Raw genomic sequence first — 18,445 nt, 5'->3', positions numbered from 1 at the left:
TTTTTATCAATACATTACTTTCTCTCTCTAAAGTTCTTGTGTTTATTTGAGTGTTACTTTGAGTAAGGCTGACTAGTTATTCAATCTTACGAAGATCATAACTAGTGCCGCACGGATAGTTGGTGAAAAGACCAAGCCCGTGACAATTGGTATCAGAGCTGAAATGACGAGGAGATCGGAAGAAACTTCAAAGGTCGTGGACGAAGTAGAGAATCTTCCCCACGGGACCGGAGAAGAGGGTAGGAACTCTCGCAAAGTTCAGGCAGGAGGAACCAAACCTACCAAGGAAAGAGAAAGATCAAGAGACGCTATCGTTGACATTATCGCCAGGTTGGAGAAGGTAGAACTCACCGTGGCGTACGGACAAGATAATTTCGGGGACCTAGAGGAACGCATTGTCGAGCTTGAGAAGGAGAGAGACGAGCTACGAGGAGGAATGCAAGGTGCCCTAAATGAAGGCTTGTCCAAATGTCAAGAGCAAGCTCAGATCGTGGAGCAGACCCTCCTTGGCGAAATCAGTACCTTGACGGAGAAACTCGAGGTAATGACTTCTAAGTTACAAGCTACTGAACAGGATGTGGCGTTACTCAAGAAGGCGGTGGCGCAAGAGTGCGGGCGCGCGCCTGTAGGAGTCCCCAATCCGATAAGGATAGACGTTCCAAGGCCTAAAGCGTATTTAGGCGAGAGGAATGCGAAAGAGATCGACAACTTCCTATGGAGTCTGGACCAGTATTTCAAAGCACTCGGCCTAGTAGAAGAGGCGAGAAAGATAGATACTGCCACGACGTACCTGGAAGACACCGCGATGCTGTGGTGGAGGCGAAGGAGTAGCGACATTGAAAAAGGTACGTGTTCTATCAATACCTGGGGTGAATTCAAGGAGGAACTCAAGAGACAGTTCTATCCTGAAAACGCTATTCGAGAAGCAAGGGCCAAGTTGCGACGACTCTCACAAAGAGGGGGTATCAAGGAGTATGTCAAGGAGTTCATCGCTACTCTCCTTGAGATCCCTAACTACTCAGACGATGAAGCCCTGTTCGCTTTCACTGATGATCTACAAATGTGGGCGAAGCTGGAGTTAGAACGGCGTGGCGTCCAAGACCTGAGCTCCGCTATTGCAGTGGCCGAATCACTTGTCGAAATGAGAAGGCAAGACAATACAAAGTCGACCCACGACAAGAATGACAAGGGGAAGAACAGTAGAGATCGTTTCTACAACAAGGAAGGCTCGTCGAAGTCCAACAAACCCAGTGGGGGAAGGAATCAGGACGAGAAAAGTGGGGAGAGACCCCGAATAAAATGCTTCTTTTGTGAAGGACCCTATAAGGCAAGGGATTGCCCTACGAAAGACAAATTATCCGCATTACTGGAGGAGCAAGAACGCCGTCAGGAAGACGCACGATTGGGGTCACTACATCTACTCAATTCCATTAAAGCCAAGTTCGAAGAACCAAAGTCCATGAAGAAAGGACGATTGTTCGTAGAAACTAAAGTCAGGAACCACATTGTTAAAGCTTTGCTAGACACGGGAGCAAATAACAACTTCCTAGAGGCAAAAGAGGCGGGAAGGTTGGGAATCGATTACACTAAAGAACAGGGGTGGCTTAAAGCGGTCAACTCAGCACCAAGTGCAACATACGACGTTGCTCGTAACGTAAGGGTCAACTTGGGGGAGTGGACTGGAGTCCTCGATTTTTCAATTGTCGACATGGACGACCACAAAATGTTCATCGGCATAGAGTTTCTAGACAAGGTAAATGCTTTCCCACTCCCTTTTGCAAATACTATGTGTATTCTGGAACCCGGCAATACTTGCATGATACCTTTAACAAGGGAAGGCAAGATAGAAGCAATGCAACTCTCTGCCATGCAACTCTCAAAAGGTATGAAGAAGGCCTGCCCAACATTCCTTGTTAGCTTGAAGGAAGATGGGAAAACCGTGTCCCAAGAGAAGACACCTCTAGAAGTCGCGAATGTTCTAGAGAAATTTCAAGATGTGATGCCCGCTGAGTTGCCGAAGAAACTACCGCCCAAGAGAGAGGTGGACCACAAAATAGAGTTACTCGAAGGTACTAAACCACCAGCGGCAGTCCCCTACCGCATGGCACCTCCCAAATTGGAGGAGCTGAGGAGACAATTGAAAGAGTTGTTAGACGCGGGCTATATCAAGCCGTCTAAAGCAGCTTATGGAGCACCAGTACTTTTTCAAAAGAAGCATGACGGGTCACTACGAATGTGCATCGATTACCGGGCATTCAATAAGTTGACAATAAAGAACAAGTACCCTATCCCACTGATTGCTGACTTGTTCGACCAACTTGGTGATGCGAAATGGTTCACAAAGTTGGATATGCGGTCGGGATACTACCAGGTGAGAATAGTGGAAGGAGACGAGCCCAAAACCGCATGTGTTACGAGGTATGGCTCTTTTGAGTTTCTAGTTATGCCTTTTGGTTTAACAAATGCTCCTGCCACATTCTGTACCTTGATGAATCGAGTATTCCAACCCTTCTTGGACAAGTTCGTTGTCGTGTACCTAGACGATATTGTGATATATAGCAGAACACTAGAGGATCATCTGCAACACCTGCAACAAGTTTTCCAGGTACTAAGGGAAAATGAACTATTTGTCAAGAAAGAGAAGTGTGAATTCGCAAGTCCAGAAGTGATGTTCTTGGGGCACATCGTAGGCAGGGGCCAACTCCGAATGGATAAGGCCAAAGTAAAAGCCATAGAAGATTGGGAGCCACCAAGGAAAGTTACCGAGTTGAGATCTTTCCTTGGCCTTGTCAACTACTATCGGAAGTTCATAAAAGGGTACTCGTCCATCACAGATCCGTTAACGGACCTATTAAAAAAGAATAAGTCGTGGAGCTGGGATACAAGATGCAATGAGGCGTTTGAGAAGTTAAAACTTGCAGTGATGGAAGAACCCGTATTGGTACTACCGAATCACACTAAGGCTTACGAGATTCACACGGATGCCTCAGGTTTTGCCCTTGGTGGAGTGTTGATGCAAGAGGGCCACCCGGTCGCCTATGAGAGTCGCAAGCTCAATGACGCTGAACGTCGGTACACGGTTCAAGAAAAGGAGATGACTGCGGTTGTCCATTGTTTGCGCACATGGAGACACTACTTGCTCGGGTCTAAGTTCGTCGTGAAGACCGACAACGTAGCGACAAGTTACTTACTCACACAGAGGAAGCTGATCCCAAAACAAGCAAGGTGGCAAGCTTTTCTTGCAGAGTTCGACTTCGTTATGGAGTACAAACCAGGGAAAGCAAACTTGGTAGCTGATGCCTTGAATAGAAGAGCAGAGTTAGCTGCCATCACGAGTCCTGACTTTCCTTTGATAGATCAAATCAAAGAAGGAATTGAGCACGATCCGCAAGCCAAGAATATAAAGGAATTAGCGAAGAAAGGGAAGACTCGCCAATTTTGGCTAAGGGATGGAGTGCTCGTCACAAAAGGAGAAAGAGTCTATGTACCAAACAAAATAGGAAGGATTGAGAAGATCCATCCTGAAGGAGTGCCACGACTCAAGATGGGCTGGGCATCCAGGTATTCATCGCACATTGGCGCTTGTGGAACGTGGGTACTATTGGCCCCAAATGAGAGACGACATTGAAGTCTATGTTAAGACATGTCTTGTATGTCAACAAGATAAGGTGGATCAACACAAGACTCCGGGGTTGTTGGAGCCTTCGCCAATCCCAGAGAGACCTTGGGAAAGTATTTCCATGGACTTCATCACATGCCTACCAAAGTCGGATGGATGTAGCAACATCATGGTCGTAGTGGATCGATTTAGCAAATACGGAATATTCATTCCCATGACCACAAAGTTCTCAGCCGAAGATGCTGCCAACTCGTTCTTCAAACATGTGATGAAATATTGGGGCATTCCAAAATCCATTGTGAGCGATCGAGATACTCGCTTCACTGGAAGATTTTGGATGGAGATGTTCAAACATATGGGTTCCGAACTCAACTTCTCAACTAGTTTTCACCCACAAACCGACGGACAAACAGAAAGGGTGAACGCATTGCTTGAGTTGTTCTTAAGGCACTATGTAAGCGCCAATCAGAAAGACTGGACAAAGTTGTTGGACATAGCTCAATTTTCATACAACCTGCAGAAAAGTGAGTCAACAGGCGGGAGTCCCTTTGAGATCGCTACAGGCCAACAACCTTTAACACCACACACTTTGGCGATGGGTTACAAAGGCCCAAGCCCCACGGCCTTTAAATTCGCAAAAGGGTGGCATGAAGAGGCCGACATAGTACGAGTTCACCTTGCCAAAGCCGCCAAACGAATGAAGAAATGGGCAGACACGAAGAGAAGACACTTGGAGTTCGAAGAATGAGACCAAGTGATGGTAAAACTCCTCCTCCATCAAGGGAGACGATTTTCCAAGGTCCGCAAGGGGCTTGTAAGGCGATACGAAGGCCCTTTCCTCGTAGAGAAGCGAGTAGGAAAAGTGGCCTACCGCCTAAAGCTACCCTCACATTTGGAGATGCATCCCGTATTCCACGTAAGTTTACTTAAAACTTATCATGAAGATAAAGAAGATCCTAGTAGACACGATTCAAAGAGAGCTCCCACAGCAATCACAATCGTACCCGAAAGAGAAGCCGAAGAGATACTGGCACATCGGGCGATACCAAGAAGGGGTACCCATCCAAGTTATGTCGAATATTTCGTCAAGTGGAAGGGGTTACCAGAAAGCGAGGCAAGTTGGGAAAATGAATTAGTGTTATGGAACTTCAAAGACATCATCCAGGCCTACAAGAAAGACGCGACGAGGACGTCGCCAGATTGAGTGGGGGAGAATGTCACGGCCAAAGCCCTCTTAAGCCCAACCCAAGGAAGATTCTAGACTAGAAGGAAGCTGGAAGGAAGTTCCTTGATTAGTGCTAATTGAGATATAAAAGGAATGGCTTGATTAGGAATGTCCTTGATTGATATTTATAAGGAATCCCTAAATTAGTGCACAATCAATGTAACAGCTAGAATTAGCCCTATAAATACCCTTGATGTATTACATTGTAAATCACGAAGTATTTTTATCAATACATTACTTTCTCTCTCTAAAGTTCTTGTGTTTATTCGAGTGTTACTTTGAGTAAGGCTGACTAGTTATTCAATCTTACGAAGATCATAACTAGTGCCGCACGGATAGTTGGTGAAAAGACCAAGCCCGTGACAACTATCACGGGATCAAAGCAGAATTGTGTGAAACCACAAATAAAATGATCAATGGAGGGTTTTTTCTGAAAAACTAAGAAGTAGCTAGTTTCTTGTGATGTTGAAAATAAAAACCAATAAAATTCATTTAGAGTGATTGAAGGATATAAACTATGTAATTCTGCAATTGTTATTGTCTCTTTTAATAATGTGTGATCAACTTATGCATTTATCATTGCATTTTATTGAAAATTTCTCATTTGTATATTGATATTAATACCTCATTAAATGACTCATTCAATTAATATTTAATTCAAATATATTAATTTATTTTGTACGCAATAAAATACATTTTGCAAATAAATTAAACCCCACTTTGATTAATGGAAAATGCTAAATTTTGCTATTTTTCTAATGTGGACAAATCCACTAACTCGATTTTATTCTTGGGACTCACCCATTCAATTTTATTTTTTGAATTCTCATTTTCATTCATATAATGAAAATCATCTACATAGTCTAAACTCCAACAATATTTTCATAACTTTCCACCCTATTTGGTCAATTCAAATGTCATCAAAGGAATCAAAGATTTAAAAAAATCTGTTTTTGACCAAGTCTTTAGGAGTTTGTTGAATAACTCTCCAAGAACAGTCCTCTTTTATTGGTTGAACCTTGTTGAAAATTACTGGCACATTTGAATTATACATGTTTCCATGGTCACATAATTTTTTGGGAGGTCAAATTGGAGTTATCATTCAAAAATTATGGCAGTTCGAAGTTCGTTAAAAATATATATTTTGCATGAGTTAAATGACGTTTTCCATTTTCATGGGTGCATTCACATCCTTTCCTCCAATTGATTATTTTTTTAATTCCTTATTGGTTAAGACACCTACAAAAATATATATATATATATATATATATATATATATATATATATATATATATATATATATATATATATATATATATAAAATCAATTTATTTCAAAATAAAGTATAAATTAACACATACATCCATTTATTTAAAAGAAATAAAATACATGGTGTGTTTTTTTTGTTCAAAATGTGTGGAATATGAATGAATATGATTTATAAAAGTTCAAATTAAATTTTGTTAAAAGTATTAATCATTTGAATGTTTGGATTTATTAAAGATAAATTATTTATAATATTTTTATATCATAATGGTTTAAGATATATAAAATATTTAAGTGTATCATCACATCACCTTATTGGTTGAAAAAAAGTATAAGAAGAGATTAGATAAATAAATTTTATTAATTTTGAATCAATCATATTGCACTCATTTCTTTTTCCAAATTCTCTCCCAAATTATAAAGAACTAATATCTTATCATAATAATTATATTTTTTCAAAAAAAAATACTTATAAAAAGATTGAATAATTCAATTTTTTTTACTAATTATAAATAAAAAAATTAATACAAGACAAATTCTTTAAAATATTAGATTAAATATTAGTTTTATTAACAAACGGTATAATTTTTTAATAACAAATTTTATTAAAATATTTTATATTTAACATTTTTAATATTTTTTAAATAGTTTATTTATATAAAATTGTTATTTTATTTTTAAGTTTTTATAATTTATATCTTAATTAATTTATTATAGTTTTATTATTAATATAAAATATTTAAAATTAATTATATAAAAATAATTATATTATTATTAAGAAAAAAAGCTCTCGTATATACTTGTACAACTAGCTCATCACCTAGACATATGTACTAATAAAACATCATTTAAACATAAACATTTAAACATAAACATATGTATTATCAAAAATTGGCTCATTTAGCCTATTTTAGTAAACATGATTAACTTTTATTTTTAAATTTATATATTTATTAATTAAATATTAATATATTTTCTTTCTCCTTTTTTTTCATTAATTAAATCATGTAATTTATTTTATTTTTAATTTTTTTATTTTAATATTAATTTCTCTTTTATATGTTATCTTCTTTTTTTATTAGTTTTTATTTCTCATATTTCTTAAATTCTCATTTTTTAAAAAAAATTAACAACTTATATATTAATTAAAGCAGGTAATTTATTTTATTTTTATTTTTTTATTATTTTAATATTAATTTCTTTTATATGTAATCTTTCTTTTTTATTAGTTTTTATTTTTATATTTCTTAAATTCTCATTTTTTTTTAAAAATTTAATAACTTATTTATTAATTAAAGTAGGTAATTTATTTTCTTAAATGAGAGAGAAAATATATTAATAGAAATGAGAGAGAAAATATATTAATAGATGAACTTTTAGTACACGTATAGTATAAACTAACTTTTTTCCTTATAATATATATATGATTATTATTTTAAAAATAAATATTAATTTAATTTTAATTAATTTCTTGTTTTATATAAATAATTAAAAAAAAATTATATTAATAAATAATTTAAAATTTTTGTTATTATTTTAATTATAAAATAACTAAAAAATAGTGAACTGCCGAGAGAAAAAGTGGATTCACAATATGTTTCCTTCTTTCACAGAGAGAATAGATAAGTCATCAATTAGGTGTTGAATCATATTGACCAACTTTTGATCGAGTGTTGAATACTTAAACTCACTAAATCATGTGTGTAAACAAACAAACAAACAATCAAACCCAAGAAGCAAATAATGAACAAACACAAAGCAAACCCCCATGAGATTAGTTATGTTCTAAGAATTTGCAGAGATACACAATGCATAAATAAATGTGACTAGGAATAAATTAATAAATTACTTGCTAACTTAAGTCCAACACAAACTCAAAAAGCACGACATTTCTTCAACGTAACAGAGATGATGTTCTCCGGAAAAACAAACACCACCTAGTTTATTTTTGCCCTCGAGAAGTCCATTTCAGGATGCTGTATCAATAGACAACAACCAAAAATTATTATGTATTCCTTCAGCAAGTCTCTGCATATAGTAATTACCTAGAGATGATGTAATAAAAATGCTAACCTCTTTCATAAATTTCTTAAGAATATCTTGTTTCTGCATCTCATCACTACTTGGAAGACCCATTGACTTCTGTCTTTGATCAAACTGCCAATTACAACAACAAACATCAGCAGTTACTATCATCTAATTCAAGCAACATCTAAAACATTAAGTCAAGTACAAATTACAAAAGGATATGGTTACCATCATTTTCTCGACTGTTGATCGTGTTTCTGGATCTAGGTCTGAAAGCTTGCTTGATTCAGGTTCTACCTTTTGAGTATCTATTTCAGGCTCGCCTTTCACCAAATATTTCCACCATGACATTTGGTCCTGTTTTGTTAGAAGCACTGATACTGATTTTTGGTCCTCTACAATATAAATAAAAACGCATAATTTGTCAAAACAGAAACATCTTGAAAGTGCAGTATTCATCAATTGACAGTTGAGACAAATAATGTCGGTAGCATATAACTCTCGCAACTATTAACATCACAATAAGCCCATCTTGTTCACTGTTTCACTCAGCCTATTGAGATTTGATGTTTGGAATGCCTTATGGTTGATTTTGAATCAGGATCCATTTCCAGTTACATAAATGTTTGAAAACTAAATTTAGTCAAAGATACATTCCAAAATTTATTTTCAGAAACATATTCATATATAAGTGCACCCAAATGGGGCAATAATGGGCCTAGTTGAAAACACTTTCTATTTCATATAAGAAACCGCAAATAAATTTCTGAATATATATAAATAAGTTCAGTTTCCAAATTATCTCATTAGATTCACATCCATGTGAGATATTTGACCAAAAAAAATGTAATTCCATTTGTTAGGAAACAGAAGGAATGTTCCATACCTAAACTCCAGAAACAATCATCAACTTTCACAGACTGAAACAGCTCACCCTGTTTAGAAGCAAAGACAGAAAAAAAGATTAATTTTATCTGACTAATAGAATAAAGTAATGAACCCAGGAAGTAATAGTTGCTGCAAACAAGTTTACTGAATGTAAAAATATCCACAGCTTACATCAAGAACTGGAGGCTGGCCCTTAAGCCCAACTTTCAGACGGTTCTTCTTTATCTCACAAACAATAAACTTTGATTTGGTTTCCAGAGGCACTGGAATATTAACGGTAACCTCCTGCAAGCTTTGAACCCATGAATAGTTCCCCATATCGAGGCCATTTCCCTTGTTGGGAGCTGGTATTGGAAGAAAAAAAATTAGTCAGGAAAGTCCAGTTTCTTCAATGCAAAACAGTCACAATCTAAAAACACTTGAATCCACACATTTGACAGCTTGAGGATTAAAACAATATCTTTAAAATGTAGTCCAAACCAAAATAAAACAGGGATGGGTATAATCCATAAAAAGTATGACAGAATATAATCTAAATATACATTTAATACTAAATTCACTATCATGTTACCATACTAGAATCTAAAAGTTTGGTCTTTTAGAACTAATCTTGAATAGATATAAATATCAGCTGAGCCATAACGGTGTGTAGTGTATATACTTAATCTTCCAACCTTTCCTCCAACCTTTAATCTACCAATTTGTGAGATCAATGTTCAATTTAACTCTAAGAAACTCTGCTTTATTTATGATTATGCAAAACCACTATACAAGTTCACTAGTTTCTTCAAATAACTACAGATTGCATGGTAAAGACGTTGACTTCAATCCAAGGTCGAAACATTAAGAAAGGTTCACAAGTAAAGAAACTAAACATTATTCAAGATAGTTACCTCGGGGACCCTTTTTCTCGTCCTCCTTGGTATCAGATATCTTTTCATCCTCAGCAGTTGATTTGGTTACGACGCTCGCAGCCGCTGCATCCTCCTTGGCGCGTTTCTCAGCCCTTAACTTTTCCTCAGCCTTCGCCTTTTCTTTCTCTCTCCTCTTCCTCCCCTCGGAGTCTGCCTTCTCCTTCACCATCCGAACCACCGCATTAACGTCATTAACAACGGAATCGCTCTTGAATAGATCAGACTCACGAGAGACGAAATCAAGAGCTTTCTCGAGGAAGTCCAGCGGTCTCGATGGATCGAGGGACGCACTGAAAGGCTTTCCCGGCGACGTCTGCTGTGGTTCCTCTTCCATTTCAGATATGATCGCCATGGATTATTGAACAAACAATGAATCGAATCGATTCGATAATAGGGTTTTTGAGAATTATTCTAAGGGTTTCTCTGATTTGGGTTTCTCGGATTCATCTCTTCTTATAGAGAATTATTCTAAGGGTTTTTTAGAATCTCTTTTGAAAAATAAAAGATAAATTATTATTTTATATTATTATTTATAAATTTAGAACTATCTTTCCTATAATAAAAATAAATTTAATTATTTATATTAATATATATACATATATTTATAAATTTAAATTATTATTTTATATAATATAAATATAAATTTTATTTCCATAATTAATTTTAAAATAAACAATATACATATGTTAATTTTGAAAAGATTTTTTTTAGTATATATATATATATATATATATATATATATATATATATATATATATATATATATATATATATATATATTAATTAGAAAAAAATGATATTTTAAATGATATATAAAATTAATATTTTTAATTAATTTCAAAAATAAAATTAAAATAATGAGATATTCACACAAAATTATTGTAAAAATTAGTAATTCCAAAATATTTAACCATTATCTTTGGAAATCTTTGTAACTGATTAAGTAATATTTATTATATTATATATATAATAATTTAAATGTATAAATATATATTAAAATATAAATAATTAAATTTATAAAATTAATAATTTATCTTTTATTTTTTTATCACTTTATTTTATTTGTTTCCTTCTAATAATCTCTATATTTTTTAGTTTATTTGTTCTTTTATTATCCCTAATATTTATCATCATCTATTATTTATTTATTTATTTATGTCACCATTATTATAATCTTTTATTTTTATTTTTATTTTTATTTTTATTTTGAATAACATTATTATTATTATTATTATTATTATTATTATTATTATTTGAATGTCTAAGACTTTAAAAATTATAAATAAATTATAAATAAAAGGTAAAAAATGAGTATTTACATTATATGTCCATTTTGGACGGATAAAATATTATGTATTGTTTATGTTTAGTAAGACGCATGTACACAAGCTTGATCAATAGGTATTAATTAGTGACTTCAAATTAAAAAAAAAAAAATTGACTTATTTTGATCTTAAAAACATAAATGATATAAAGGTACAATCTGGATATATTTTTTTTCTATATATACAAAGACTCTTCCTTATAATGTTTAGAGTTTAGACACACGCATATTATAGAAGAAGTTAGATCTCGACAACAAGTAACATTTTCATTTCTTCCTTCTTCAATGACTTTGAGATTAAGCATATTTTCAAATATCTAACAATGCATCCCTTCCAAACCTCTGTGATTTATGATAGATAATCGCGTGTAATAAACCATAATGTGAATCCCTCTCGGAAACAAATATTATAGGGGTTCACCCACACAAGGTTCAGCCTTCTTTCGATGACGATTCTTCCTTGTGATACTTACAAAGCATATTATTGAAGAGATAATGAACCCTAACCTGAATTCCTCTTAGGAACATGTATTATGTGGGTTCACCGCCACAAATGGCTCGGTCTATTTTCGATGACGATTCTTTCTTGTGATGCTTACAAAGTATATTATGGAAGAGATGATGAATACTAACTTGAATCTCTCACGGGAACAAGTATTATGTTGGTTCAACGCCACAAATGGCTCGTCCTACTTTCGATGACTATTTATAACACATTGCCACATGATTATCTTTGAAAAGGTTTTATCAAGTCATTATCTACTCCTGCTAGGATTTATTTAGAATGATGCATCTTTAGATGTCTTACAACGTGTTCCTTTTTTTATTTCTCTTAGGGGAACTACATATGGCGATGTATGACACGAACCCTTTGATTTTTTTGGAGAACCACATTTGGCGATGTCTAACACGAATCTTTTTAGGAATTGTGTCGGTAAACGTATTACACAAACCCTTTGATTTTTCTCTCTCTCAAGGAACTACAGTTTGTGATGTTTGACACGAACCCTCTCTAGAAGTGCATATGTAAACGTCTTACATGAACCATATAATTTTTTTTATTATTCTCTTGGGGAACTACATATGTCGATGTCTAACACGAACCCTTTTAGGAACGGTATCGGTAGACGTCATACACAAACCCTTTGATTTTTTTCTCTCATGTAACTACATTTAGTGATGTCTAACACAAACCAACTCGGGGATTTTTTTTCTCTCGAGGAAGTGCATCTAGCGATGTCTAACACCAACCCTTTAGAGATCTGCATCTATAAACGTCTTACACAAACCCTTTGATTTTTTTCGTCTTTGACCCAACAAAGAGGAGTTTTGGTTTTGACGTTAGAAAGTGTGAATCAGTTTAGTCTTTACCCAACTACGGTTTAACTTTGACTCTAAGCTAAAAGGTTCAAGAAAGCTTGGATTTTTACCCAGTTATGAGTTAACTTTGACACTAAGCTAAAAGATTTGTAACGCTTAATGTCACATTGGTTTCGACCTCATGTAGGTTGTCCTCCTTATAACATGTATCAATGTGTCTCAAAAGTCCAATATTTCGTGACAACATGACTTCACAAACTCCAAAACTTATAATCAAAAGAATCATAATCCTAGAGGAGGCTGTCTCAAAAAATCTCATTCATTATTTTAGAGAGGCGTCTAGCTCTTGGCCTAGGACTTTGATGATTTCTTTTTTTTAGAAAATTGCCTAACATTTGTACTAAATTTTCAATGTTCAATCTCGGAGAATGCCCCTAGTGTATGAACTAGGGGTCTTTGACATTTTTTTAGAAGTTGACATAGTCATCGTATTAGGATTTCAACATTCGTTCTAGAAGATCGTCTAACATTAGTATTAGGGTTTTCACATTCATTTCTAAAAATTCCCCTAGTGTATGGATTAAGGGTTTGATTGCATGGCTCCATTTTTTTTGCACATCTAGTCTTGGACTAAAGCTTTATCGTGTTTTTTAGAATTCGAAAGGATGTTGAATCCTCATTCCATCTTAAGATATTTGGGATTGAAACATCTTCGACGTTTTTAGGTTTTTAGACCTTCACTCTTTGGACCATTTCAAAAAGAGACTAATCTTCCATTTTATTTTTTCCGAATGAAAGGTAATCAATAATGGATAACAAATCGTATACAAATAATTGTTTCAAGCATTTTTTCAAAGGAATTTTGCCTAATATTGAAAGTCGATATTTTAAATCAATTATTTTCCCATCAGAAGTTTGTAGAAGTTCGTTTAGCTTTATTTTCTTTTTGAGAGACATGTTTCGAAACTAAGTTTTAAGATTTATTTACTTATTATATCTAATAGAATCTGTACACTCGAGTTCAAAACAACATCTTTTGTGAGCATTAATTGGTTATTTCAATATCTCAACCATTAGGAGTATTTTAGAAATTGAAGTGTATATGGTAGAATCAATAAGCTCGAGTTTTTTCCTTTGACAATCAAGATTAAAGTTTGAGTGAATCACTGAGCGATAATTTTAATGCCTCAACAAACATAGAAGCGTTTGTTTTTCTCCTTTTTTGTATCATTGGTGTATCTAACATAATCGATACAAAAATATTATTGCCTAGATGATAATCTTGACGAACAATAAGATGTGGTTTCAATGTCTCAGCTTTGTATACTTTGCTCATTTCTTTTAGCCCCATGTCTTTTGATCTTGGGAAGCTAAACAGTTTTCCTAATCCTCACAATTTGAGATAAGTTCGGATTTTTTCTAGAGACTTTTTTTTCTATTTTTTCAAGACTTTGGACAATCATAAAATACAACAAGGAACACAATTGGATAACTCTTTTTCATCTTCTCTTCGTGAAGTTATCGAGCTTCTTTTGACACAATCATTAGTTAGAACAAGCATAACATAATGCCTACTCGTTTTTTGTATCCTTATTCGTTTCTGCTATTAGAACGAGGAATTCATGATAATTTTTTCATTCTTTTAATACAAATATTGATAGGTTTGATCATACCTAAGAAGTATGGTGCCAACATATCCCCTCTAGTAGGAATTAGGTCATGATGTTGTTTGATGCATTTGAAAACTCGGTTTGAAAATGACCATAGTATCAACATATGGGGTCTTTTTCATTTTGGTAAAACTATTTTTGCTGCTTTTTATATTCTATTTTTATGTTAATAAAAATACCCCTAATATTGATTCGAGGTTTTTTTTCATATTTTTTTATTTTTTACCTCTTTCGTTGTTTTTTATTAACACTTAAAACAATCCTTAAATTTCAGAAAAAATCTTTCCTAACATATCATTCATCAACCTTGAGATCTGTCCATATCACATATATCATTTTCATAATAGCTCAAACGAAGTACTTCTTGAGTGCATCCAAGTTGAAAGGAGAAGTTAATATAAAGTCCTTCCACAATCCTTCCCATTGTGGATGAAACTTATATATTGGGTCCAATAACTCTTTGGTCTTCTTGAGTATTAGATCACCCTCTTGTAGATTCCTTGGCTTGACCTTTTTGTTGAACTGTTTATATTCTAACATGATAAGCTAGGGTTTTGTAAAGTGCGTTTAAGAATTTATTCTCCATTAATGTTAGTTAAGCATACCGGGATTTTATCCAATCCACTCGTATGACTTGACTTTCTAGGAGTATTCTCAAAGTAGACAATTCACCTCGATCGGTTGGACAATTTCATATCATATATCAATGAATAGGGAGTCTTGCACGTAGACGTGTGGGTAGACGTTCGATACCCCCATAATGCATGAGACAATTTTTCATGCTAATCCTTGTAGATTTGGGTTGTCTTTTTCAAAACTGTGATTACATTCGTGTTCGCAGCTTCGACTGCCCTATTGGTCTACGGTCGATAAGGCGAAAACTTATAATATTCAATCTTAAATTATGTCAATACCTTAAAAACTTCTCCTTGAAGTGTCGGTTATTATCAAATATCATCGAGTGTGGCCCTTCGTACCGGCCGATTAAGTTTCTCCAAATTAATCCGGCTACATGGGAAGACTTGATCACTTTGTAAGATGTAGCCTCGACCCATTTTATAAAATAATCAATAGTCGTTGGACACATGTGAGTGTATTTTTCTTATAATATCAATCCCCCAGGTAGAGAATGACCATGGTGACATCATGATGTACAACTAGGGGTGGAAAAAATATCAATATTAAAGGTATATCGAAAATATTGTATCGCAATATATCGAAAATATCGATTTTTAAGGTATACCGAAAAAAGGTAAGGTATGATACTAATACCAAAATTATTGATACAGTAAAAGTATGAGATTTTTAAAATTTTGGTATATCGAGATATACCGAAATAGTATTTATAAGTTAAAATATATATAAATATATATATAATACTTATAAAGAAATAATTAAATAAATTTGATATTAATTTAATTATAAAAATAAAGTTTATGAATAATATCAAAATATAATTATACTGAAATATTATTCAGTATATGCAATCTCTACCTTACCGATGAGATTGTTTTTTTTAAGTTAATATGTTTTTTATGTATCAAATTTATAATACCGATACCGTACCGAAATTAAGTTATACCGAAATCAAGGTAAGGTAAAGGTATTGATTTTTTGTATACCAAAATTAAGGTATATCGAAATCAAGGTATACCGAAATCAAAGTAAGGTAAAGGTATGCAGTTTTTGCATACCGAAATTTTAGGTAAGGTATAAGGTATGGATAAAACATTAAGGTATACCGTACCGACTCACCCCTATGTACAACAACGAGGCTGATGTATGGTTTAAATTTGCATAAATTTGGTATTGATGGAAACTTTTCACGTATGCTACACATTCCTACTCCAAGGTTTGTCAATTGTACCCGAGTCTGAGAATTTTCTTAGCAAGAGTCATTCCATTCATGTGAGGTTTATAATATCTTGAATGAACTTCTTTCATGATCCTTGAGAACTCAGTTTGATCCACATAGAGCATGTTTTGTCCATCAAAGGATCGTCGATAAAGTTTACCCGCCATCATCACATAGTTTGTGGCATATTCGCATATTTCCCTTCTTTCTTTCTTTTTGAAATGTGATGGGTATTCCCCATCCTCAATGTATCCCAATAGTGGCTTGTACCATATTAGGCTTGATACCACGTTATTGGTAACCAACCATTTTTCATAAGCTTTATTTCTTCTTTGTTGAATCATGTGGAATTTAATCTTTATACCTCAGGAGTTTAAGTCATAACAATAAGGATAATTAGAGCATCATCAAATCAGTTTTGGCTTTGTAGAGTGTGGACAAATGTCACCTCTTTGAATTTTTCGATGAGCTTCGTCAAATAGTTGTGGTATGGCTTAAAGTTTTCACCTTTTACTTGTCATTCTTCATTGGATTGGGAGATCACTATATTAGAGTCTCCTACTACTTCCAGTTTTCGGACTCCCTTTTCATGTGATAATTTCATTCTTGAAAATCATGTTTCATATTCTTCATCATTGTTCGTGATCGAGCAATTGAGTTTCACCAAAGTAGAGTTGTACGTCCTAGAAGGATCAATCAAAAGGATGCATATTTTGTAACTTTGTCTTTTGGAGGCGCCGTCAAACATCAGACTCAATGAGTTTGTTTTGACAAACATAATCTCATCATCTAAAAAGTTCATTCGTCCTCACCTTCGACATTTATGGGTGTGTTATCTAAGAAGTTCGCCACCACACTACCTTTGATGGATTTTTGGATCGTGTACATAATATCATATTAAAATATCAACATCATCCATTTGGCTAGTCATGGTGACTTAGGGACTTTTGGAACAAAAATTTGATAGGATCGAGTCAAAATACTAGCTTAATGGGATGACTTGCATTAAATGTCTTAGCCTCTTAGTTTCACATGTTAGGGCCCAACACACCTTCTCTATTGAAGAATAATTCAGTTCATAGAATGTCATCATTTTTCTTATGTATTAGATGGATACTTCAACCTTCTCCTCATTCTTTTGGGCTAGCATGTTTCCCATCGTGCTATTAGTCATTATGAGGTATAAAATCAATGACACTCCATGTTTTGAAGGCATTAAAATAGGAGGTGATTGTAAGTAGCTCTTCACTTTTTTAAATGTGTATTGTAAAACATTGTCCCAAATGAACTCCTCTTCTTTAGTAGTTTGAATAATAGGTCACATGTGGTCGTTAGTTTGCTGATGAATCAACTTATGTATCGAATCTTCCTCTGAAACACTCTAAGTTCCCTCTCATTGTGAGGCACTAGCATGCTAGTAATCGCCACCACCTTGTTAGGTAGGGTCTACTTCAATACATCTTTGAGTAATGAGGAATCCCAACATCTTTTCGACTTTTATCCTAAATGTGCACTTTTTGGATTTATCTTTAATTGGAACTTTCTGATTCTTTGGAAGAATTTTTTGAGGTTTTAAAGATGTTCTTATCAGTATCTCAACTTGATGATCACGTCATCTACATACACTTCGACCTCCTTATGGATCATATCGTGTAAAATCATAGCTGCGACCTTTTGGTATATGGCTCTAGCATTCTTGAGATTGAAAGACATCACCCGGTAGCAATATATTCTCACTTCAGTAATGAACGTTGTCTTTTCTTTATCTTCGGGAGGCATGAGGACTTAATTATACCTAGAGAATCAATCCATGAATGAGAGTATATTATGCCCTGCTGCATGATCAACTAGAATATCGATGTGAGGAAACAAAAAGTTATGATTGGGACTCACTTTATTGAGATCTCTATAGTCGACACATACACATATTTTTCCATCATTTTTTTTCATGGGTAACACATTGGTGTTACCCATTCTAGATATTCTACAACTTTGAGGAATCATACCTTAAATTATTTTTGTACTTCATCCTTGACTTTTTGGACATTGTCATTCTACATCCATCTACACTTTTGTTTCACATATTTTTCATTGGGATAGAGAAGAATGTGATGCTGAATAATCTCGGAGTCCATGCCTAGCATGTCTCTATAGGACAGGAAAATACGTCTTTGTTTAGTTTTAAAATTTCAATTAACGCTTGACGTTCATTTTTATTTAAACTTTATCATACCAAAATGATTTTAGGATCGTCTTCGGTGTTTAAATTTATTTTGATTTTTTTTTCTACGGGGATATTTTGTTTACGTTATCAAGATAACATTTCATTTCAAAAG

The 18,445-nt window shown here is 34.1% G+C and overlaps 1 protein-coding gene across 1 annotated transcript; it reads right to left on the bottom strand.

The window, feature by feature from the left end:
- Positions 1 to 7,833: 7,833 nt before the first annotated feature.
- Positions 7,834 to 10,375, bottom strand: LOC124945676 (protein BOBBER 1-like). Its single transcript, XM_047486146.1, has 6 exons — positions 9,920 to 10,375; positions 9,198 to 9,370; positions 9,025 to 9,073; positions 8,367 to 8,533; positions 8,184 to 8,267; positions 7,834 to 8,086 (listed from the first exon to the last, which is right to left on the bottom strand). Exons 1-6 carry the CDS (start codon positions 10,290 to 10,292, stop codon positions 8,048 to 8,050), a joined length of 885 nt encoding a protein of 294 aa, XP_047342102.1. The 5' UTR covers positions 10,293 to 10,375; the 3' UTR covers positions 7,834 to 8,047.
- Between the last annotated feature and the right edge of the window lie 8,070 nt (positions 10,376 to 18,445).

Source organism: Impatiens glandulifera, chromosome 7, assembly GCF_907164915.1.
Source record: "Impatiens glandulifera chromosome 7, dImpGla2.1, whole genome shotgun sequence".
Taxonomy (NCBI): Eukaryota; Viridiplantae; Streptophyta; class Magnoliopsida; order Ericales; family Balsaminaceae; genus Impatiens; species Impatiens glandulifera.
Note: the sequence above shows the minus strand (reverse complement) of the source record. Positions and strands in the feature narration are given on the sequence as shown.